General features: G+C 35.1%; 1 protein-coding gene across 3 annotated transcripts in view; it reads left to right on the plus strand.

The window, feature by feature from the left end:
- LOC125673630 (E3 ubiquitin-protein ligase rnf213-alpha-like) overlaps positions 1–26,112 on the plus strand; it is a 139,198-nt gene that overhangs the window by 34,598 nt on the left and 78,488 nt on the right. For all 3 annotated transcript variants that reach the window (XM_056160275.1, XM_056160274.1, XM_056160276.1), the window contains exons 16-43: positions 2,835–3,409; positions 3,511–3,664; positions 3,808–4,025; positions 4,364–4,522; positions 5,586–5,855; positions 6,084–6,720; positions 7,611–7,761; positions 8,791–8,927; positions 9,286–9,360; positions 9,633–9,739; positions 11,512–11,662; positions 12,151–12,334; positions 12,964–13,210; positions 13,417–13,554; positions 14,238–14,331; positions 15,035–15,197; positions 15,388–15,556; positions 16,188–16,312; positions 16,519–16,716; positions 16,872–16,994; positions 17,345–17,471; positions 19,033–19,274; positions 19,800–19,882; positions 20,051–20,184; positions 20,540–20,635; positions 21,029–21,184; positions 22,951–23,120; positions 25,069–25,291. In XM_056160275.1, the coding sequence (XP_056016250.1) occupies positions 2,835–3,409; positions 3,511–3,664; positions 3,808–4,025; positions 4,364–4,522; positions 5,586–5,855; positions 6,084–6,720; positions 7,611–7,761; positions 8,791–8,927; positions 9,286–9,360; positions 9,633–9,739; positions 11,512–11,662; positions 12,151–12,334; positions 12,964–13,210; positions 13,417–13,554; positions 14,238–14,331; positions 15,035–15,197; positions 15,388–15,556; positions 16,188–16,312; positions 16,519–16,716; positions 16,872–16,994; positions 17,345–17,471; positions 19,033–19,274; positions 19,800–19,882; positions 20,051–20,184; positions 20,540–20,635; positions 21,029–21,184; positions 22,951–23,120; positions 25,069–25,291 (5,306 nt within the window). The remainder of the gene's footprint in view (positions 1–2,834; positions 3,410–3,510; positions 3,665–3,807; positions 4,026–4,363; positions 4,523–5,585; positions 5,856–6,083; positions 6,721–7,610; positions 7,762–8,790; positions 8,928–9,285; positions 9,361–9,632; positions 9,740–11,511; positions 11,663–12,150; positions 12,335–12,963; positions 13,211–13,416; positions 13,555–14,237; positions 14,332–15,034; positions 15,198–15,387; positions 15,557–16,187; positions 16,313–16,518; positions 16,717–16,871; positions 16,995–17,344; positions 17,472–19,032; positions 19,275–19,799; positions 19,883–20,050; positions 20,185–20,539; positions 20,636–21,028; positions 21,185–22,950; positions 23,121–25,068; positions 25,292–26,112) is intronic.

The following is a 26,112-nucleotide window of genomic DNA, read 5'->3' on the forward strand; positions in this document are numbered from 1 at the left end:
CTGGGGCGCGTGTTTTTTGTTCTCAGAGGGTAACAATATGTTTTTTCAAATGCTTCTCGACCAATCAGGTTCGAGTATTTTACATGAAAGTATAATAATAGGTAGTTATCCACCATTGTTAATATTAATAGTATTTAAAAACTAACTTTCAATTTTTGAAAATACACGAGACTGTATGTATGAACTGAAATGTCTCGCAGTGGAAAACTTCATGATTCACTTCATGAAAAGTCATGACGGTGTGAAGCATTGCAGTTCATACCCTCATGTATGTTTAAAAATGAAATTTATTTCTTAAGCAATTACTTAACATCGTTCTTCTAATGACCCTGCAACCAGAGTGGGTCTACAGAAGTCTAAAGATTTCCTACAAGAATCTTTCAGAATTCTCATAAAAAGTATAAGAGCAGTTTTGAAGTCACTCGGGTGACCTATTGCTATTGGTCTGTGTTTGTCATCGTCTGAATTGAACATTTTTAGGTCACCTGAGTAAACTCAGGTGACCTATTGCAATTTGGTTGTTGTCCATCGTGCGTTAACAATTGAACATTGTTAACTTCTTGATAACTACCTGTCCAATTCTTTTCATATTTGGTATGAAGTATCTTTGTGACAAGGGGGACATAAATTGTACATTTCAGGTCTCCGGCACCCCTGGGGCCTTGGGGGCGGGGCAAAAACTGCCCAAAATTGACCAATTTTCAAAAATCTTCTTCTCAAGAACCGCACATGTGTAAGATAAACTAAATGCATGGTGATCAAGAGCAGGAAGGCCTCTACCAAAATTGTAAATTTCAAGATCCCCGGGTTGGGGGTTCTGACCCCAGGGAAAGGCCAAACTTGATATATAGTGTTTATGTGTAAAACACTTAAATAACATCTTCTTTGGTGCTGTTGATACTATTTTGAAGCTGAATAGATATTTAGAAAGAGCAGGTAGTCCTTTACCAAAATTATAAATTTGATGATCCCAGGGGTAGGGGTTTGGTATCAAGGTGGGGCCAAAATGGTCAGTTATTAAATGTGTGAACAATTGACATTTTTAACTTCTCCTTGATAACTATCATTCCAATTCTTTTCATATTTGGTATGAAGCATCTTTGGAACAAGGGGGACATAAATTGTAAATTTTAGGATTCCTGCATCTCTGGGGCCTTAGGGGCGTGGCAAAAACTGCCCAAAATTGACAAATTTTTCAAAAATCTTCTCAAGAACCACACATGTGTAAGATAAACTAAATGCATGGTGATGGAGAGCAGGAAGGGCTCTACCAAAATTGTAAATTTCATGATCCCTGGGGTAGGGGTTCTGACCCCAGGGTGGGGCCAAACTTGTTATATAGTGTTTATGTGTAAAACACTTAAATAACATCTTCTTTAGTGCTGTTGATACTAAATTGAAACTTAATGGATAGAGCAGGTAGTCTTTTACCAAAATTGTAAGTTTGGTGATCCCCAGAGTAAGGGTTCTGACCCCAGGGTGGGGCCATAGTATTTATGTGTAAGTTTGCTGATACTGTATAAAATCTAAATGCATACTTAGGAATAGCAGAAAAGGAAGTACAAATAATGGTGAATATCAATCAAAACCCAGGGTTATGACTTCAAATTAGTCATATATTTTGATGTTTTAATGTTGATACACCTATTGATTTGAACATATTTTATTGTATAAATATACAAAGGGATTGGTTACAAGTTCTAACGACTTAGACAACCTCTCCCGATACACCCATTATTTAAAGCCTTTCATCAGTGTATGCACTTTTTAAGGCAGTGAAGTTTTAAGAACACATCTTGTTTTATACTGTTGCTGAACATTAGAATTTAGCTTAGATATTCAGAACAGGAAATTTTTTTCTAGATTTCATAGCCCATGGAAGTAGTGATACTTTTTTCACTAGTATTCAGGTGACCGATAAGGCCTGTGGGCCTCTTGTTTTACTTTTATCTTGATAACTACCCTTCCAATTCTTTTCAAATTTGGTATGAAGCATCTTTGGGACAAGAGGGACATAAGTGTTAAATTTCGCGACCTGCTCTTTAGGAGCCTCAGGGGTGAGACAAAAAGTACCATGAATTGACCAATTTTCAAATATTTTTTTTCTCTACAACTGCATATCTGTAAGAAAACCTAAAGGTATAGTCATGTAAAGCAGGAAGGCTTCTGCCAAAATTGTAAATTTCATGATCCCTTGGGTAGAGGTTTCAACTGGTTGGGGCCAAACTTGGTACATAGTTTTTATGTATAAAACAGTTAAATAACATCTTAATGGATATTTTGAAGGAGCAAGTAGCCCTCTACCAAAGTTATAAATTTCATGATCCTAGGTGTAGGGTTTTTAGTACCAGGGTGGAGCCAAAACGGTCATAGTGATTAAATGGCATTATCAGTTGAAAGACTTTTTTTTCAATTTTGTTGATACTATTATATAAAATCTAAATGCATATTATGGAAGAACAGAAAGGGATATACTAAAATTGTGAATTTGGCAACTACTAGGGTTCTATCTCTATGGTTGGTCCAAAAATAGTCACACAGTGTTAATATAATATTTATTATAATATGATGTAAAGTCTTTCATCAGTGTTGTTACTGCTACTAAAAGTTAGGTAAATGAAGTAAACATTTTGCCACAGTCTCCTTAAAATCTGTCTTAACTAAGAAATCTTAATATATCTTTATGTTATTATTAGATGTTAAAGCAACTGATATGATTATATTTTTGCTTAATTGTAGTTTACCAAAATATGACAGTGATTAAATTTGAATATTTTTTTATGCTTTTTAGTATATCTATATGCTGTTTACTATTCTCGTAATTTCTTTTGAAGCCAATATTCGAATTGATGAAATAGAGGAAGGTATTTTGCAAAATTGGAAAATGATGGAAATCAAACAGGCGTGCCAGATACCACAACAAAGCATTGGTTGGAGCCAGTACCAACCCGAAGTCATTTTGTTCAGAGACTTACTTGCTTCTCTAGGAGCCTTTGTAAAAAACATTTATTTTTACTATGACAGCAAATCCTTTCACAATATTTTGAGACTTGTGGCTCGAACATATAGACGCACCCAAGACTTTGGATTTGATGATGTTGTGGACAAAATCTTGCTGCACACTCAAAGTATATGGGATGATCTATGTGTAAAAATTGAAAAAGGCTCAATTTCAGTCAATGAAATTGAAAAGTATCATTTTGACGAGTTCTCTGATGAACAACTGCACGCTGAGTTTGTGGCCATGAACAGAGGACAAAAGCCCTCTTGGATCAGAGAGAGAATACTTCAGTTACACAGGTTTAGACAATTTTCAAAAACAGTGGCAGTGGCCAAACTAATGGTGGATGTACGAGATGAATATGATATCAAGGGACCTTTTCAAAACCTGGAACTGATAGCCAATTCTGTATGTAACTCTAATATATTCATTGAAAAAGCAAATCAGTTAAATGTAAATATGGATGATATTAGTCTGAGACATAATTAATTGCATTAATTATCTTTCAGGAAACTGATAAGGAAATTTCACTCAAAGACCTGGAATTAAGTATTCAAGATTTCAATGAAAGGTTGGAGAAAATCAACGACAAACAAAAAGAAAGCATTTCTTCTTTACTGAGGTGCAAAGATTTGGTGGACTGGCTCCGAAGTGCATTACCAGGTCATTAACTTGAAATATTTTTAGATCTCATTGTTTATTGTTAATATTTTCTCATGAAACATGTTTTTTTTCTCAGGGTAAACTTGTTTTTAAGTACAGTATTTTATTCAGTTTGTCGTTTGATATTCTTTTGTCCATCACAGGTGGGGTGAAAGATTTGAAGATATACGCAGATCTGGCGTTGTTGTCGGTTGAAGGCGACGAACAAGTGGGGCGAGTGACATCATTGCACTCTGCTACAATCGGTTATTCCCCGATGATTTTTCGGATCGAAGACATAAATGGAGAAATTGAAATGATAGAGAGATGGAGAGAAGTCTGGCAAAGCCTGGAAAAAGACGATGCTCTGCCACAAAAATTGGTTAGCCCACCAATATTCTGCGTCAATTCCTTTAATTTCTTAACAAATAATGGACCGTTTTGTTAAAAATATTTATGTGTACAAATTACCAACTATTGAAAGACTTTAGCTTTCCCTCCTGTTACTTATGTTTATATTGTAATTTGTCTCCAATGTAAGTTACTATCTTTTCAAAGTTATTCTAGAATATGATCGAGCATTTGTTGCAATATGTCTCCATTAAAATGTTGACTACTGCATATTCATTAGTTTTATGGATCAATGATATTGTGGTTCAGATTTCTTTCCATAACATGCCTACAATATATAGAAATGCTTTCAATTTTCTGGTTACACAGGAGATATCAAACCGGTTACTGCACTGGTTTATGGAAATCAAAGAGTCCCATGGATCCGTAGAAGTTACATCTCTGAAGCAAGTTGATGCAATCAAAGATCGTGGCATTTTCAAAGTTGGTCATTCTCTAGGAACAGCTGGGAAAAACAAACATCAACTGGTAAAGAAAAGAATTTAATGGAATAAATAAATTGGATATATGATACGCCATATTTCAAAAGACCAAGAAAGATATGATGGCATGCTGTTCAAGTTACAAACTGAAAGTATAAACAATGCATTTCTCAATCTCAGCTACTGAAAATCTATTGTCTTGGTGAAAGTGTCCACCAAACAAGCCATTTAGTTTGAATTTGCATAGAGATCACCCTATTACGATGTTCAACGCTGAGAAAACATTCCTATTGAATTTAAGAATGTTAAATGGTTGACCGGATATGCATTGACAATGTTACTCTAATTGTTATACTACAATGTGTGTAAAAGACAATGTTGTCCACTGAGTATCTTAAGACCCCCTCCCTTGACAAACATCACAAGCTTGTTTCACATTTTATGCTAGTTTCCTCTAAAAAGTAAATAACCCCTACTGATTTTGAGATCACAAGGTCAAAGGTCAATTTACTCTGGACATGGGAAATATTGTCTGATGAATATCTTGAGAACGCTTTGCTTGACAGACATCAAATGTGGTACACTAGTTTCCCCAAAGAAATAAATGTTCCCAATTGATTTTATGGTCACAAAGTCAAAGGTCAAGGGTCAATCTGAACATAGTAAGATATTGTCCACTCAGTATCATAAACTTGGTACACTGGTACGTGTCTCCTAAGTAGTAGATGTCCTCTATTGATTTTGTAAAGTCAAAGGTCAAGTGTCAAAAAGAACATGATATAATATTTTCTGCTCAATATTGTAAGAATCCTTTGCTTTAGAGTCATGAAACTTGGCACACTGGTACCCCTTACAAAGTATGATCCCCATCGGTTTTCAAATCTTGAGGTCAAAGGTCATGACGCAAATGACTGGTTATTTGGAAATGTCTGCTCAGTATCTTGAGAGATCAAACTCGTTATTATGGTTGCCCGACTTGTAGATAACCCATATATCTTTCACTATCATTACGGACATTTTAAATTTAAAGTTACTCCTATTTTAATATTGCTGCATGGGAAGCATAATTATGTTTCTATTAATTAATACATTTCTTGTCATTTTTCCAGGAACTTGATGATGTTATATGGTTACATGTTCCTGGTGTCAAAATTGTGGAGGAGGCCATTGAGGAATCGGTCAATTCAGACACTGACCACAGCGATGATGAGGTTGAAATCGAACAACGGGACAGATCACTGAGGCACATCAAGAGAGAGAGACAGGGAGGGGAAGGCCGGGACTACACGCTCGGTGAAATGACGGACCTGCAGAGTAGGCTTATGCTTGTGACAGGCAAAGCGGACGCTGGCCGAGAGAGCATTGAGCGATTTACTTCCGTAAGTTTATGTTTGTTGTTTTACATAACTTTCGAGAATTTTTCATTCATGTAGTGACGCCACCAGCTGTTGGTGAATAGATGATCTCAGAGGTATATGTGTCAATGTATCAAACTGGTGTCTAATTATTCATTAGATAGTTGTGTGTAATAAACTGGTGTCTAATTATTCATTAGATAGTTGTGTGTAAGATGGTGTCAGATTAAAACAAGCATCCTTATCTTGTAGATATTTGATAATGTGACAAGACTGGGAAAGGTTTTTATTCAGCTTCATGCATCCGGATGCATTCTCTTCAAGCGGTGGACTTTTGAGTTCCACTGCAACCAGACTGCAGGCAGCAGTGTTCTTATCAAAACACATGAGCAGTCAGTAGTAAAGGGGACAAATTACCCACAAGTCAGCGGTGTTGCCAAGGATACTGAAAGTAATGTAAATGAATACATTCGAAGTATCGCCGATTTCATGGAGTGTTGCTACGAAGAATGGATCAAATATATCAGAGACAAACGGAATGCTTTCTACCCTCTGAACTTTTACACAGTAGACCAAATGGTTCTCCTGCAGGAGGAACTTGCACTCTATAGAAATGGACAAGCTGCACCAAAATACCTCTGCCCGTTGCTATCGCTGGTGAAATCGCAGTGTTCGTTACATCCAGATGTTGAAGATGCTGTTAACAAAGTGCAAGAAAAACTATTGACTCGTGAACAAACCTCTCATATGGAAGAAATGTCCGATAAAACCAGTCACGCAGAGGCAATTCAACGATTTCTGCAGGTTTGCGAGGAGGCAAGCATTTCTCGAAAACATGCTCTATATGCCATCAAATCACAGGAGTTTGATATAGAAGATGCAGACGCCGGTACGTAGCAAATTCCAATCACTTCTGATACTAATTCCACTGAAAGCCTATGCCCCTTTTTTTCAGTGTCATGAAGCAGTTCTCTGAAATTTGGTTTATATGATAAAATCGGATTTTAGTGATAGATTTTAAACTTAATTTAAGTTAATGTTTTTCAGGGAACATGACATATCGTATGAGATTGATCACTTTGTTATTTTCACCTTTCATATTTACATTTCCAATGATTTTATCATTGATGGCTCTACAAATTGTAATGGTATCCATATTTATGTTGTATGTTGCATTTTGCAGTTGCATATGTGCATTCGATCAAAGTGACAAATATCTGATATTGACTTTGGGTTAATTTTTAATTGAAATTTGTTATTTTTCAATTCATTAATCTATGTTATACGAAATTGTGGATACAGTTGTTGCTATATAATCTAATCAATGGAAAAATATGTTTGTGTCTGCAAATTATTGTGGAGTATATTGTGACGTCTGTAGATATATTACCCATCAATGTTTCAATTTTCCGGTTCACCACACTGGTTTTTTGTGATTCCGTATCAGTATTCTCTGAAATTTATGACGTCACAATGCATCAACCCGTTTTCTTGTGGAAAATATAATTTCACTGTACGTCTGTTTTTGATAATTTGGAATACATTTATTATCTTGTAGATGCATATTTAAAAATACATAAGGTGGTATAAAATAAATTTATCATTACTACATTAACTTGATCCGAAGAGTTGAATCACGTCTTCATTGACAGACGTGGATCATGAGATCAAACTCAATGCTTCGTGTATCGTTTGATCTGTACCTGTCAACTCAACGTGATCCGACTTTTCGGATCAAGTTACTGTCGTAATAATATATACTTATGTTGGTTTTTTAAGGGTTATTATGGTGTTTGACAAACGATGAAAATGAAGATGAGGAGGAGGAAACTTTGCAGGAGACTGTGACGGAGAGAGATGAAAGCATGCAGAACAGTACAATGGGGGATAGACTTCGGGAATTTCTGGAAGAACTGGAGGAAAAATTGAGGTACAACGCAATATACAGGGATTTTTTTAGCCCTTGAACCCAGGGTCCAGGGCCTTCAAGTTTGGGGAAAATAGCGATATTTGATTTTATATTGGAAAATTTGTTTCATACAAATAAATAAGATAAACAAGCAAAAAATTAATCATTTGATATTTCAATATCAATGTGGCTTAAACAAGCTTTAATTTTAGGTCTTTGGCAGAGAAGAAACTGACAAAAAATTTTCTAACAGAGTGGCATTGAGGTTCGATGGCCCTTCATGGCATATTCTCATCAAAACATCCATCATTTGGGAATTTTTTAGGCATCATTTTGGGAAAAACACTTGCTTTTCAGCATTGGGAATGGGGCCGAATTTCGGCCCTCTACAGACCCTAAAAAAAATTCCTGCCATATATATCAACAGGTTCTTGAAAAGTGTTTTAGATTAGCAAACATTCTAACAGGCCACCATATTCAGTCCTTTGAAAAGAGGTATATGATTTCCCTCGCTCTGAAGTCTTAACGAAAGTAATGTGACAAAGAGTGTCATCAATTTTATCCGGCAGTCTTTTACAGAAATTTACTTTCACTTCAGTTTCCATATTTGGTGTAAAATTTCCTTGTGACAATTTATTTTGATTGATACTCAGATAAAAAGGAAAATTGAAAAATACATAGGATTCTTTTGAATCTGGTTGTAGTAGCAGTAAAATCTGAAAATTTCATCCAACGGGGACGTTTTGTATTCTCTTTTTGAGTAATGTAGATTTCTTATTTTACCTGAGTACTTTATATGGCGAAATGCCTCCTATACATCAAATCACGTGAACGGGAATACACGTTTTCTGTTAATGAAGAGTTTTTGTATTTTAGCAACAAAAAATTAAAAGCAAGTAATTTCATTTCGTGAGTGACACCTCTCGCAAAATTAATTTATTACATGATAATAAATTCTGTATATTTAGGAATCTTCAGATATCCGTTTTAAAAATGTCATTATCTTTCAAAATGAAATAGTAAGATAAAAATGCCTATCTTTTGATGCAGGCAGCAAGAAATAGATCAGGTGATACTGAATCTCAATCAGATGTGGAAAAAGTTCCTTGATTGCGCATCCTCTAGTGCCACGGACTTCCTGAGCATTGATCACCTGGGTATGATTCTCGAGGTTTTGTATCAAACAGGTGAGAAAAGTCGATCTACTCATTTAAAACACTAGCCGAATTCTCCAGAGGAAATCTGATTGGCTCAATTTTCGAGAGAAAAAATGAAACATTCTGGGTTTAATCTGAAGTGACAGAAAATGATATTTTTTGAGGTAGGCCTTATAGGGTGAGGTGTTTTGCTTCATTTTTGACCAGTTTTCCTCTGATTTCTGAGGAATTCAGTCACAGCCCTAATTCTTAGATAAATGAATACTGTATGCTGTGTGTTAGGTGGTCGTAATTTCACTGCATGAAAATACAGAAGCAGAAGTCTGGAAACAGACTATCGTACAACAGCTGATGTAAGATATCATATTCATAACATTGTTCTTCTTAGAATCTTGCATCCTGAAAAGACCCTTGATAGACCCTCTGAAAAGTGGAAAGCCAAATCTTATTGTTTGTCCACAATGTAAGTATTGATTATAGTTGTGTAGTTGTGTTACCTTCCAAGTATGACATTTAAAAAGAAATGTGTCCTGTCATCACTCAGATGTAACAAAATCATGTAAATTTTTGTGTTTAAAACGAGAATTTTTGTGTTTAAAACATGTAAATTTTTGTGTTTAAAATGTGAATTTTGTGTTTAAAACAAGTGAATTTTTATGTTTAAATCACATGTGAATTTTATGTTTAAAACATGTAAATTATTTTTTTTAAAACATATGAATCTTTGTGCCACAGCTGAGGTTATCTCTACGATGTTGACAATTTACATGACGGATCCCGCGCTGCCATTACCAACAAGAAATGAAGTTCTTTTATGCACAGAAAGCACTACCAAAGAAGAGGTACGTCAGTTGAGAAACTTTATCACTGTACGTGTTTGTGTGATGGTAAAGAGACCATGAGATTTGTTGATATAGAAGTTCATCTTCAAAAAATATTTCTAAGTTTACTCTTGAAAAATCCTGAATTTTAAATCTTAAAATAGGGTAGTGAATATGATGCAAGTGATTTGGTGTGTCAATTTTACTTTGATTTATTAATCTTAAAATGAAAATTGATGGCTAACTTCAGAAAATGATTGCTTGTCATAAATGGGTCAAAATATAGTATACTGTTGTGCATCTGTCTGTCAGTCTGTCTGTCATCACCTTATGGATCAGGTAAATACAGTGCATATTAGGCTAGGATCATCAAACTCGTAAACAATTTCCCCACGATTAGAGGAGGTCAAAGTTACAGGGCAGGAGCACCAAAAAAAAAAAAAAATAGAAACGGTACTAACAAGGCTTGGATAATCAAACCTCACAGATACACACATTCAAATATCATAAATGTGCCCCTGTGTGCATGTCCGTCTGTCTGTCCGTCCGTCCATCTGTCTGTCATCACCTTGTGGGTCAGATAAAAACAGTACTTTTGAAGAAGGCAGGAATCATAAAACATGGTACGTATGTTTCCAATGATTAGAGAAAAAGCCTATTTTTCAAAGACATAAGTCTAATTTACATGTCATTTGGGTGATTTTATTGACACAAAACTAGAAATAAAACTAGGATAATTAAATTGATACATATATTCATCAATCATAGGCAGGCTATGAATTTTGTTGCAGTGCTGTGTATCATGTGTTTCCCATTGCATTAGTGCAGAGTATATTTTGGAAAGTGATAATTTTGCTTCTCAAACATTTGAACTTTGGTATCACCAACATCAATATCTCGAATACCATGGATATGTCAAAGTGAGTTTGAAGTCCATACATTTTCTTTATATTAACCTCAATATCTCAAACCCTCGGATATCTCGGAAGTTTTTTCTTGGCCCCATTGAGTTTGAGATAACAGGGTTTGACTGTACTGTATCCGAGTCGAGTTTTTCTTCATAAGATGTTAAGGTCTTCTTAGAACTAACATTTGATTAATATTCTTGAATATTAGAAACTATGCGTAGAGAACACTGTGGGAGCCATTTTTATACCCAATGAATGGTTAATTTGAGTGTTAAGCCTTTCTTTGATTACTGCTACATTACTGGATTTATTGGATGGGTGTATTTTTCTACATGAGCATTGCCCGTGTTGTACATTATGTAATATATATGTAGTTTGTTACCTATCATGTATATTACTACTAAAGTAACTTAATCCAAAGAGTCAGATCATGTCGAGTTGACAGGCGTGGATCATCAGATCAAACGAGATGTTTCGGAGCAAGTTTCTGTAGTAATGATAAATTCATTATTAAAGTATCAAAAACACAAACATACAGTGAAATAATTTTTTTGTGTATGCAGTTTTGTTTGTGATGCAGTCGATCATTTTCCACAAAAAATGTTGCGTTGATGCATTGTCAGATTACACTCCGTGAATTAAATTACAGTATCAAAACACAGACTGCTGATGTTTATTTAATATATTACCTATTCATTTTGATATCACCCGTTTGAATTGATGATACCACTTTATGGTAATATGTGTATGTACACCAAAGCGATGCCTCTTAATTCACACCTTTTTAGATTGAGCAAAAGACAGATTGTGTGACAAAAATTATTATCTGTTTATATTATATATAATTATGTATACTAAATGGGAACCATGTTATATCACTTTTAGGTCAGTATTTTCTTCAGACGAGCGCTCTTCCAGAACGAAAGTGATCCCAACGAGCGTATATTTTGCTTAATGAATGCAGACATGCTGCAGTATGATGCAAGTGAGCAATCTCTCAAAGAAGTCACGGAATATGTGAAGTCCGCCAAAGGAGGTGAGTTTTGTTTAATTCAGCAGAAGCCACTTTAATTTTACGCATTTTAAAGTTTGCAATAGTTTACACTAACATGAAAAATTGTATTTTAATGTAAATTTCTCCAAGCAGTATGTTTATATTGCCTTTTAAATGATGCTGAGTTGTATCAATGGTGATATGATAAGAAGGTTGTATTCCTAATAAAATTCTGCAAATGGACCAATTACATTGTGATTCGATAGTGTCCTTACATAAAGCATGGAGGATTCACCAAAGTTTATTATAAAGCTCGTTCACTTCTAAATTTCATTGATGAATTGGTAAAAAGACCTTGGTTGGTCAATTCTAAACATTCGCTTAACAAAAGTAACATTTTAACATCGCAAAATATAATCAGCATGCAGTCTTCCTTTGAGGAAATTACAAACCTAAAATTAACTGGAAGTGGGGGGGGGGGGGGGGTGTTTAATATATGATTTATTTTGATATTGCTGCATGCATTTCAGACTATAAGCTAGTCATCATCTGTGGAAGCGAAAATGAATATAAATCACCGATGATATCAGCACTGGATCGATTCCGGGCACCAAAGATAGCACCAGCTACAACTGCGAAAATTCAGGAATATTTGAGGAGGAAATGTTCTCTGGAAAATACCTCGGATGCAGCTGCTGCAGTGGATCCCTCGGGGTAATTTTGGTTATTTAGCCTAGCTGTGTATTGCTGCAGTGGATCCCTCGGGGTAACTTTGGTTATTTAGCCTAGCTGTGTATTGCTGCAGTGGATCCCTCGGGGTAACTTTGGTTATTTAGCCTGTGTTCTGCTGCAGTCGATCCCATGGGGTAATTTTGGTTATTTAGCCTGTGTATTGCTGCAGTCGATCCCATGGGGTAATTTTGGTTATTTAGCCTGTGTATTGCTGCAGTCGATCCCATGGGGTAATTTTGGTTGTTTAGCCTGTGTACTGCCGCAGATCTGTGTATGCAAATGCAATAGTGCGGGAAAATTGCTTCAATTTTTGTTCAAGCGATGTGTAAATTGAGAATAAAGTTTGTAAGATTTAATTAGATGGTAATGCAGTTCAAAGCAATGCATTTGCAACAGAATACTAACACTATCATATAAGCATATCTAACACAGTGCTTGTAGTATTTTTCATTTTTCTCAATGTTAAAGTTTTTGTCTTTTGGCTCTTGGTCTTGAAAATTTAATACAGAGCTTATTCTCTGATATGGTATAGTGATCACTGATATGGAAAATAAGAATAATGTATTGGATTTCCAGAGAAAAATTAATTGTTAATAAGTGTCCTGTTTCAGATGTTGCGTGCGTGCTGTGAAGTCAGAACGAGCAGGAATGGGAAAAACTTTATACAAAACCCGAATGGTGGAGAGACTTTTGGAGAATCATCCAATTGGAACCGGGGAAGATTTTCCTCTGTCGATCACAATACCCATGAGCCAAGAGAAAGTTGATGTCTCGGAAGTTTCAAAAAAATTCCTCAACTGTACCCCAGCAGATGACCTTTTGTATCCAAGAATCATCCATATTGATATTGCATATGGGGTGAGAAGACCGAAGAAATTATTTTTCAATTTTGCATTTTTAAAGTTTTTTGTCCCCTTTTAGGTCATGCGTTCAACCCCGGGTATCCATATCTAATGAATTTCTCTCTGATTTATGTATACATGCATACATACACACTTGTAATAGACGTTTAATTTTTACCTATACTTTTACCGATCATTGTGAATGTAAAACATGCATTTCAGGTTGAGAAATTTGTGGGTACCATACTTTTCAATATCCTTATCCTGGGAAGTATAGTTGATGAAAGTGGATATGTGTTTCACAGATCAGAGAAGGACTTGTACATCATCGAAACAACTCTTCATAACGAATCTGAACAAGTGGGTTTTCTTACTGTCTGCATTGCACTTATTTCACATTCTGTGGTTTTTTTTTACGGTATTCAGATGCTCTTCTTCAACAAACTTTTTACTTTTTAGTTCATGTAAGTGTGAGTTGAGTGTGTAAGTTGGTATGTGAGAAAATTTCTGTGCAAAATTTATACTATTTTATGTTTACACCTATGATATTTAACACATGTAGCACACAAATAAAATATAGTAATAGTAAAAAAAAAACAAAAAGAAAAACAACTGTTTACAGGAAAGATGAAAAAGGATGCAGAATTTATGTTTATACAAGTGGAATGAATACATTTTACCATATAGAAAATAAATTTTGTTCTTCATTTCTCAGTTATGCCAAATAAAGTGAATAATATGAAATTTGGTAGGGGTATTTTACTTATTTCAACTTTCGAACATTACAGAAATTTTACAAGTTACTTAAACTATTTGTACTAATCACAACCAAAATTCCCACAGAAATATTATCAACCTGTACATCAATATATTTATTGTACCAAGTGTCCTTAATTGTGAATATATTTGAAATCCAGCTATGTAAAGTGTAAATTACGTATATTGTATGAAAGTTTATAATCTTTCAAAGGAGGAAAAGATAGTAAAAGAAGATTATACAGTACTTATATTGTAAGGCAGTAATTATTTGCTATTATTGTTAGGACAAATGCTTCATTTCATCTTTGCAACTGCTGAACATTCTTCCGAGTGTGACATGCATCTCGCCCGAGGACACTCTTGGAAGTCAGAATGAAGGTAAGTGTATGCCTCTGTGGTTGGAGATTTGGGGGCATAGATTTTGGTCTGTCTGTTTGTCTTCAAAAACTTTAACCTTGTCCATAACTTTGGAATGGATGGTGATAGAGCTTTCATATTTTATGTGTATTCATGGTGACAAGACCTTTCTTTTCGTACCAAATTTTTTTATTGTGGGTTTTTTCTCATCGTCGCAAGTGGCGCCACGTCCATTGTCTCCGTTTACACTATGTCAAATGAGGTAGGTACTACCGGACTCAGTAACCATGGCTAGCGACGATGAGTTTTGCCATATGGGGGCATCTGTGTTCCACAAACTTAAGACATTTGTTTTTCGTTTAAAAAAAATAAATATTTTCATAGATGAATTAATCCTTTTCCTTTCACTTTGAAATAAAAGATATGATAAGAAGTGCAAAGCATGCAGGGTCAAATTAAAAGTTACATATTGTGGTCGTACGAATTTTTATGGGTATCAAATTTTGTGGATTTTTTTCAGTTGCATTAATTGATAATTTCATGGAAAGCTAATAGTTTATGACCAGAAGCACTTGATATTTGGGGTTAAAAAACCATGGAAACAGCAAAAATCTATGAAATCATTGTATTAGAAAGAACAGCAAATTTAAACCAAATAAATGGCAATATTTGACAACACCTCACAAAGCATGCCTCAGTCTCATGGACTGTTCCTCTTTGTTAGATGCCCAGATAGTTGGTTTTGACTGTCAGAACTTCCAGTCGGATGAGTATCAAAGACCTCTTCACTACTTAACGAACTACGATGATAAATCTAGAAACATACCCGTTTTCAATACACACAGAAAGGAGGAAGATATGAAAAAATGTCTGCGTGTTTTGATACGGTAAGCATAGCATATGAGGTATTGTATTCTTTTAACAATTTTATTTGTTTCTTAAAAAACCCACTTAAGTAATATCAACTTCACTATTTTGTAATAGTTCATGCAATTTCAAAGTGCATATTTTTTGTTACTCAAAATGGGATATAACACTGCTTTCAAGATGTTTTCAGTATTGTCGATTATTTTTTAGACATTGTTGCGTGACAAATCCATCGTGGGCAGAGCTGAGAAATTTTGTACATTTTCTGAATACTCAGCTGAAGGATTTTGAGAAATCGGTTTACTGTGGAGCAGCACTCTCACAGGATCTCCCAGGGTTTCCCAGTTTTGTTCTTCGATTTTTGATTCAAATGTCAAAGGTAACATTAATGACAAGATCATATATCAGTCAAATACATCATGTTTTTATATGCTCGTCATCAACAGAATACTATGTTCTGGTGCTGTCTGTCTGCCAGTCCGAGGTCATGTTTTCCAGACTTTTTTCCGTTATGTATGTACAGCATTGAAATTTTGTCACAATTCACCCTTATGAAGCAAAAGAGTGAGTTTGCATTTCAGCTGGATTGGTGCACCTGACCTACTTTAGGGCTAAAAGTAGGTCAAACAGTTTTGTGGCCATTTTTTCATTACGGATGTAGATATTGCCCTGAAATTTATTCACAAGAATCCCCTCTTAGAGGATACCTAATCAGTTCACATTTAAGCTTATTTGGTGCATTGTGACCTACTTTAGGGCTAAAAGTAGGTCAAGTGGTTTCATGGACATTTTCTCATTATGGATACAGATATCCCACCTCTTGTATGTCCAGGAGTCTGTGTTTGCCCAACTCTCTAGTTTGAATTCCTTATAGGAGTTATGAGATTGATCACTGTTTGTTATCTTCACCTTGCACTGAAATTTTGTCATCACTGTCCGACGGGTGTATGACGTACCATTTGCGATACTCCTGTAAAAACTTGTGTATATTACTGATGCTACATTTTAAGGACTTTTCAACGAGGTCACTGGACATCAGTGAAGGGAAAACAAACTCTGATGAGGACGATGATTTGGATGAAGCAGATGACGATGATATTGGACAGTTTCAGATGCGACGAAGATGGGAAACAAGGCAAGTATTTCATTGATCAAACACTGCACCAAGCTTTACGTGGTTAATGATAATTAAAACATAGAACTATATAACATAGTATATAGAATCCTCCGTAAATGATGGTCATGAAGAGGCATTATTCTATCATATAAACCTCGTAATTGTATACATGTACTTGTGTGTTTGCTTTTGATAATCTTGAAACGTATCTACTTCTCAAACAGCGCCCATCCTTACCTGTTTTTCAATCCGGATCAACACACCATGACTTTCATTGGTTTCAATATCGACAAATTTCACAGAAATCTTGTTGATCAGCAAACAGGATCAATTCTAGAGCAAAACATAATGAGCTCCCAGCTTTGGGAGGCTCTAAGACGAAACCACGTCCCTCTACAGGAAAATTTCGATGACTTAAGCAGGTATGAAAAGAATATATTGAGTAGGTATGAAAAGAATATATTGAGTCTGAGAGATATGTTTTAAATCTGTTGTTTTCAAATTTCTAATCAAAACTTGTAAATTAAAACTAGTTCATTCTCACACCTGTAAGTGAAATCATTCATTTAATTTGCAGACATCAGAAAATTGAGAGACTCTGCAGAGTGATTGGCAATGACATGCCACAGGACCCAGATGAAACGTACGAATTGACAACCGATAACGTCAAGAAAATGTTGGCAATATACATGCGTTTCAGGTATCTCATCAATTTACATTCAATAAAAAAAATGCTCGTTCAATTTCGTATTTTGATCAGAATATTTCTTTATCGAATTATAATGCAAAATTTGATAAGCTATGAAAAAAGGGAAAAAAATTAATAAGATTGTGTGCACACATGCAGACAAATAAAGCAATCAGCCGGGTTCGATCGCATGTGGCCAGATAGCTCAGTTGGTAGAGCATCTGACTAGAGATTCAGGGGGCCAGGGTTTCGAATCACGGTCTGGTCCGTTGCATGTTCACCCTTCCTGTGCAGTATTTTGATGTCGTGATTTTGCATAACATGACAGTTTTGAAAACTTGTTTATGATCTTTCATTTAAAGATGTAATATTCCGGTGATTGTCATGGGAGAAACTGGCTGTGGGAAGACATGTTTGATCAAGTTTCTCTGCTTGCTGCAGTGCCGTGCTGGATTAGAGAACCAGATGAATACAATGACTCTAATGAAGGTATAGTGATACATTACATGCATTTGTGTATACCAGATGTAAGTCAACTTTGGAGTTCTGTTTGAATGTTTGTTGTTAGAGATTTCTATTCAGTACATACAATCTAAAGTTCTTAACGTTCAAGATCAGGTACCAAAACTGTGTAATTAGGGTCCTGAATTGAAAATGCGGAAGCCCAATAGGAATCATAGAGTGCGTTCGAGGCCACCATTCTTCACAAGAGTACAAATTCCTGCTGATACCAAACACCCAGTGCACATTACAAAAATTGTTCGAGTTGCAAGAAATCACACCACCTCTTCAGGTAGTTTGAGTGGTCGAAGAAGAACATGTTCGAGTACACATGTTCTCGTCATTCGTGACTCTAAGAACGAAGCATGAGAACAACGGGAATGGCGGTCTCGAACACACTCCTATTTTCTAACGGTCCATCACCCCTTTTGCTATGACATGGTGTCTTGAGTGATTTTCTGAACAACACAAACCTTTCATATTTTACACAAAAGTAGATGACTGATAAAGGAGACATCTTTATTATCTAACTTTACCTCGCTTTTGTTTCACACAGTAAATTGGAAAAACATATTAAGTAGAATTTGTTCTGTACATCCATCTGTCTGTCCATTTTTGTTGTGACACAATATGTTGAATAGATTTGAACATAAAGCTTTGGCTGTTAGAGAAAGACACAAATTTTGGAGTCCAAAGGTCTACCAGAGGTCACAACAGACCTAACTTTTCATTGGAACACAGAATTTTGAAAAGTTATCAATGTTGACCTTGCATACTGTATAAAGTAGCTGATGATTAATAGAGAAAGACTCCTTTAGACTTTGTGGTCCAAAGGTCAAGGTCACAGCGGACCAATACATATTCATTTTGACACAATATTGTGAAAATATTTCAACATTCAGCTTTCATATTCAACAGAAAGGTAGTTGTTTTATGAATGGATTACACCAACAGATGATGGGCATCTGTTCTTTCTGTTTGTCATCACTTTCTTTGTGACTCAATATCTTAAAAAGTGTTCCACTAAAACCGTTCATATTTTACACGTCAATTATAGATGATTATTACAGGAAGACACCTATAAATGTATGGTTACCTTATCACTTACTCTCAAGATATATGTGAGGAAGAGCTAAATGCATGGTCTTTAATATTCAGGTGACTGTTAAGGCCTGTGGACGTCTTGTTTGGTCATTAAGTCTTAGGTCAAAGTTACAACAGACCCCCTCCCACTAAGTTTACTATTAATATATTCTTACAATGTGTCATTAGTACATGTAGATATAATGAATAAATGAAGTTCTTTGACTGAGTCAGTTTTCAGGAGCAGATCCAGGAACTTTTGAAGGGAGGGAGGGGGGGGGGTCTATCTTTATTTTTGGTTTTCAAGGGGGGTGGGATGGGGATTCACCTTCAAAATGCATTATTTTCACCTTTTTCAGTAAAATATTCTGACAAATGGGGGATCCTTCACTTGTTTTCTAGTCTTTCATTGTTTTAGGAAATACACATAATGGTTTAAAAATGAAAAAATATGTATATCAAACAGGTGCATGGAGGGACAAAGAAGAAACATATTATAGAGAAAGTGAAACAGGCAGAGTCGCTTGCACAGGACAACTGTGAGAAATTTGGGAAACACATCATAACTGTTCTTTTCTTTGACGAAGCTAATACAACAGAAGCAGTTGGATGCATTAAAGAAATCATGTGCGACGGAACAATCGACGGAGAACCGCTGGCCATAAATACTAACCTTAAACTGGTGGCAGCTTGTAATCCTTACAGAAAGTGAGATACACATCTTATAGTTATAAATACTAACCTTAAACTCATGGCAGCTTGTAATCCTTACAGAAAGTGAGATACACATCTTATAGTTATAAATACTAACCTTAAACTCATGGCAGCTTGTAATCCTTACAGGAAGTGAGATACACATCTTATAGTTATAAATACTAACCTTAAACTGGTGGCAGCTTGTAATCCTTACAGAAAGTGAAATACAAATCTTTATCAATACTAACCTTAAACTCATGGCAGCTTGTAATCCTTACAGAAAGTGAGATACACATTTTATAGTTATAAATACTAACCTTAAACTCATGGTAGCTTGTAATCCTTACAGAAAGTGAGATACACATTTTATAGTTATAAATACTAACATTAAACTCGTGGCAGCTTGTAATCCTTACAGAAAGTGAGATATGAATCTTATAGTTCCAGCTGATTATGTGCTACATATTGTTATAAAAACTGAATGCTTACAATGCATGCACATTTACTTGGATGTTGATTGCTTCTTTTGAATTGCAGACATTCCGAGGAAATGATAGAAAGATTAGAGAGAGCCGGTCTTGGTTACCATGTAAATGCTCATGAAACTGACGACAAGCTGGGTAAGATTTCTCAAATACTTCTATTCTAAAAACTTAATGTTATATACATTATAACCCTGATTAATTCAGATTGAATTACAAATTTGAGGAAGAACTTGAATTGCGTAATTGTGTTGTTCCTTGGAAAGAATTTAGTATCAAAATTTTGCTTATCATGTTGTAATTCAGGTCGAATACCAATGAGACATCTTGTGTATCGGGTGCAACCACTTCCTCAAAGCATGCTGCCATTAGTTTGGGATTTTGGACAACTAGACAACAACGTTGAAAAGTTGTACATTGTGCAGATGGTTCAAAGATGTGTATGTATATATACACGGAACACCAATGAAGAAAATTCTTAATAATTCTGTGTTTGTTTACTCAATATTCATTTTCAAAAAAAAGGTTTGTGTTTTGTGTGTGTTTTTGGCATGTACGTTTCATGATATGAAAAACAATTGAATACAGTTTACGACTGTCATAAAGCTTTTACATCTGGAATTATTAGAACACTGCATTTGTTTGAATACAAACATGTCTAGAAAAATGTTTGGTTTTGTGGCATACTAGTAACATTTTAAAGCTGGGTTTCCTTGTGATTCAGAGAAGGAGAGAGCTACTTTAATTTCAATCTTTGTAGTAAGTGCTTTGAACATAGTACACTTGTTTTTGTAGGTACGAAATGGAACTCTCCCGTACATAAACAGGCAGGCAATTCATACCGTTAGCAATATTCTTGTTGCATCACAGGACTTTATGAGGAAACAAAAGGTATGACCTAAAACAAAAGGTATCACACATAAAACAAAAGGTATGACTTAAAGGATAAGGTATGACAGATAAACAAAAGGTATGACACATAAACAAAAGGTATGACACATAAAACAATTTGATCTTGTCACCGAATTATATACAGTATATTAAGAATGTTTTTTTTTTTTTTTAAATTTTAAACAGATCCTCCTTGTTAGTATGTTAAAGCATTTGCAGCTCTTAATGACACATCTAATATGTAATGTTGAAATAGACCATTTGGTTTTAGAATAAGCGTGCATGTATGTTTAAGAATGAAAAATCCCAGGGAATTAACGTATTAAATGTCATATATTTCAATGCTTAACATTTTTTAAAAGCAATTAACTTTGGTGGTTGAATGACTTGTAGGATGAGTGTAGTTTTGTAAGCCTGCGAGATGTGGAGAGGACATTGAAAGTCTTTGGATGGCTGTATAAACAGAATGAAATATTCACTGCCATGGATCAGCTCGATGATGATGATGATGATGAGATGTCTGAAGAGGAGGAAGACTTTCAAAGTCCCGTAAATATCAGATAATTTCCCTCGTTCATTTTGAAATTTCTCCGTTTTTGGTTGAAAGAAGACATTAAGTTCAAGAGGTAGTATACTGGTTTGCATTGACTAATTCTTTTTTGCTCAGGTAATCTATTGCTTTTTCAGTGTATGATCTTTCTCTACAAACACACTGACTTGTCGATGTAAATCGTGAAATATGATGAAAACAGATTAGATGTAATAGAGTACATATAACATACAGACAGATAGATATTAGTAAAACACAGGTAGATAGATATTAGTAAAACATAGGTAGATAGATATTAGTAAAACACAGACAGATAGATATTAGTAAAACACAAGTAGATAGATATTAGTAAAACACAGACAGATAGATATTAGTAAAACACAGGTAGATAGATATTAGTAAAACACAGGTAGATAGATATTAGTAAAACACAGACAGATAGATAGATATTAGTAAAACACAGGTAGATAGATATTAGTAAAACACAGACAGATAGATAGATATTAGTAAAACACAGGTAGATAGATATTAGTAAAACACAGGTAGATAGATATTAGTAAAACACAGACAGATAGATATTAGTAAAACACAGGTTGATAGATATTAGTAAAACACAGATAGATAGATATTAGTAAAACACAGATAGATTATTATTAAATTACAGGTAGATAGACATTAGTAAAACACAAATACCTAAGGATCGGTGGCCCTTTTTACAAAAAATCTTATGATTAAGATGAAAATTTTAAAACACTGACATTCGTTATAATTCTTCTCTCATACATTTCAGTAAAACTAAGTACACCTATCGTTGATAAAACTGGCATTCTTACTCGGGGTTTAGTTGTACTCAGTTGAGTGTGAGATTCAAATCCTCTAATCTTAGTCGTAAGATTTTTTTGTGAAAATGGCCATTGACCACTGCTATTCTCTTCAGTCTTTGCCCTCGGTACATACAGTACATTTGAATTAGATTGTCTTAATATGTGCCTCTCACTAACTTCTGATAGTTATTTAAATAATCTGGCATTAAACCATGTAAAACTTTATACACGAAAATGACTTTTCTATAGACAAAGTAGTCTGATAGCGACAACCGTTTAAGTGGAATAAACCTTATATTAGATGGTGTTTGAAAATCTCTGATGCTAAGAATGACCCTTGCAGTTTTTTTTATGTAATATGAAAAGCTTATTTACATTTTCAGCATTTTTCGGATTGCTCCATGTAGTGCAACAATATGTAAAATGTGGAAAAATCATAGTATTAAAAATATGCGATATTGCATCATTTTACATAAAACATTCTTTTTAGAATGCCAGTTCTCTTGGAATTCTTGTTTGTGCATGTTTCTATATGACTTTTCCAAGACAAAGTTTCATCAATACCCTTAAGATAAAAGTGTGTCTGAATTTTAACCCCTGAACCCATTCTATGACATGGTTATTTAATATTCAGACCCCTGAACCAATTCTATGATGTTTAAATTTTGACTCCTGAACCCATTCTATGACGTTTAAATTTTGACCCCTGAATCCATTCTATGACGTTGTTTATGGCAGTATGGAGTATAAACTTCCGTTTCATATTTGTTGATTTTACAAATTACTTAATGGTTTCATCTTTATGTTATTTTACCTTATTTTTCTTTAACGTTATCATCCCATGCTTTACTACAGAAATTAGAAAAAAACATTATTTTGTGCATGCGTTTTTACTTGCAATATTTCTTGCCAAGATAGATTCAATTCTTTTCTGTCTGCAGCATTCACAAGATATTTCTCGGCTGACAAAATCTCTTTTGCTGGCTCTTGGTGTCTGTTACCACTCCTCCTTAAAATCAAGAGAAGAATACAGAGAATATATGGTGGAGTATTTTGAATCACCATTCAAATTATCCGGCGGACAAAAACAAATGGAGAGAGAAATAACAAGGTATCTTACATTTGAGCATAACTGTCTTCAGTTTCGAATCAATTTAAGGAAGACGGACCCAATTAGAAATTTTGCTCTTCTTCGTATAAAGCCGCTCACATCGCCATTTACATTTTCTGAGGATTGTGATTGCACTGTAATTGTTTCATCACATGATGAACATGCAAAATTTACAGACTGAACTGAGACTATTTCTTTCATTATACAAGTAATATATCTTATAATTTAACCTTTATATATTGTAATGGGGAAATTTCCCATTATTTCCTTTGTAATTGCGAATTTTCATAGCCTATTTTTGAAACGCCCCCTGTGGAAAATCAAAGATGATTAATTTTAACTCATTAATGTATGCTTTACCATATATCAAAATTTTAGTAAAATCTCTATTGTAGAACAAAAAGGACATGATTTAAAACACATCAGATAAAAATGTTCTTAAAATGATTTGATGCAGGTGTTGTATTTTTTATGCCCCCCTTTGAAAAAGAGGGGGCATATTGTTTTGCACCTGTCGGTCGGTCTGTCGGTCGGTCTGTAGACCATGTGTTGTCCGCTCAATATCTTGAGAACCATTCACTTGATGATAATGATATTTCATATGTGGGTTAGTTATGAGTAGAAGAGGATCCCTATTGTTTTTCAGGTCCAAAGGTCAAGGGTCAATCTACTCTGGACATAGGAATATAATGTCTGCTCAATATCTTGAGAACCCTTTGCTTGAGAGACATCAAACTTGGCACACTGGTACATCCTAAGGAGTAGATGACCCCTATTGATTTTGAGGTCATATGGTCAAAGGTCAAGGGTCAAACTGGGCATAGGAATATACTGACCATTCAATGTCTAGAGAACCCTTTGCTTGACAGACATCAAACTTGGTACGCCAGTACATCTTCAGAAGAAGATGACCCCCATTGATTTTGAGGTCACATGGTCAAAGGTCAAGGGTCAAACTGGACATAGGAATATACTGTCCGTTAAATATCTCGAGAACCCTTTGCTTGACAGACATCAAACTTGATACACTGGTACATCTTTAAGAGAAGATGACCCCTAATGATTTTGAGGTCACATGGTCAAAGGTCAAGGGTCAAACTTGACATGGGAATATACTGTCTGCTCAGTATCTTGAGAACTTTTTTCTTGACAGACATCAAACTTGGTACACTGGTACGGCTTCAGGAGAAGACGACCACTATTGATTTTGAGGTCACATGGTCAAAGGTCAAGGGTCAAACTGGACATAGGAATATACTGTCCGTTCAATATCTTGAGAACCCTTTGCTTGACAGACATCAAACGTGGTACACTGGTACGTCTTCAGGAGAAGACGACCCCTATTGATTTTCAGATCACATGGTCAAAGGTCAAGGGTCAAACTGGACATTGGATTATACTGTCAGCTCCATATCTTGAGAACCCTTTGCTTGACAGACTTTAAACTTGGTACACTGGTACATCTTCAGGAGAAGATGACAACTATTGATTTTGAGGTCGCGTGGTCAAAAGTCAAGGGTTAAACTGTACATAGGAATATACTGTCCGCTCAATATCTTGAGAACCCTTTGCTTGACAGACATCAAACTTGGTACACTGGTACATCTTCAGGAGAAGATGACTACTAATTATTTTAAGGTCACATGGTCAAAAGTCAAGGGTCAAATTGGACATAGGAATATACTGTCCATTCAATGTCTTGAGAACCCTTTGCTTGACAGACATCAGACTTGGTACACTGGTACATCTTCAGGAGTTGATGACCCCTATTGATTTTTAAGTCACATGGTCAATCCACTCTTGACATAGGAAGATATTGTCTGCTCAATATTTTGAATTGATGATACTACTCTCAATTAAATGATGTGTGTGTGTATAACCCTTTTCAATTTTGCACCATGGGGGAGGGCATATGTGTTTTACAAACATCTCTTGTTTTTAATTATAGGTGTCAGATGTCCTTTTTGCAAAACGTGAAGCTGAATGAAAATATTGCAAAAAACCTTGCTCTCAGAGAAAACTTTTTCATGATGGTGGTTTGTGTGGAACTTAGAATTCCTCTGTTTCTTGTCGGAAAACCGGGCAGTTCAAAATCTCTTTCAAAAACTATCCTCGACCACAACATGCAGGGACGAGATTCACAGTCTCACCTTTTCAGAAGTTTGAAACAAGTATGATTCATTAATTATGCTTGATTTATAAACAATGCACCATACTGGGTGTGTTGCCAATAATGGAAACAAATAGCACAATATCATTGTTTTAAACAGAGATCACAAAGTTTAATCACATACAATAAAACATGTGTGCAGCTAACCTGCTTATAATGAATTCACACTTACAGCAAAGTAATTTTATTCACTGTAGTTTTAAAACAAATGATGAACTTAATGGATATAAAGAAATATGTTTACATTGACTGAACATCGTTCATCCCCGAGCACTTCACTATAAGCATGTTTTACTGTAAATGTTCATTCCTAGCACTTCCCTAAAGTGTGTTTTACTGTAATTGTTTGTCCCCAGCACTTCACTATAAGTGTGTTTTACTGTAATTGTTTGTCCCCAGCAGTTCACTATAAGTGTATTTTACTGTAATTGTTTGTCCCCAGCACTTTGCTATTAATGTGTTTTACTGTAATTGTTTGTCCCCCGCACTTCACTATAAGTGTGTTTTACTGTAATTGTTTTTCCCCAGCACTTCACTATAAGTGTGTTTTACTGTAATTGTTTGTCCCCCTGCACTTCACTATAAGCATGTTTTACTGTTTTCCCCCTTATATAACTGGTACCGATAAACGGTACCATTTCCAATGCCAAAAACTGTTGATTTTCCCCAATTTTGAGACTAAAAATTCTCAATTCTCAATTCAATTGCCGATAAATAGACAGCTGACATCGTAATTTACTTCGTCTGAAACGTTGTACGAGTTAACTAAAATGTTCACTTCGATTATTATTCTAAAACGAGCCTACAATGATTCCTTATGTC

The sequence above is a fragment of the Ostrea edulis genome, chromosome 3 (assembly GCF_947568905.1).
Source record: "Ostrea edulis chromosome 3, xbOstEdul1.1, whole genome shotgun sequence".
Lineage (NCBI taxonomy): Eukaryota > Metazoa > Mollusca > Bivalvia > Ostreida > Ostreidae > Ostrea > Ostrea edulis.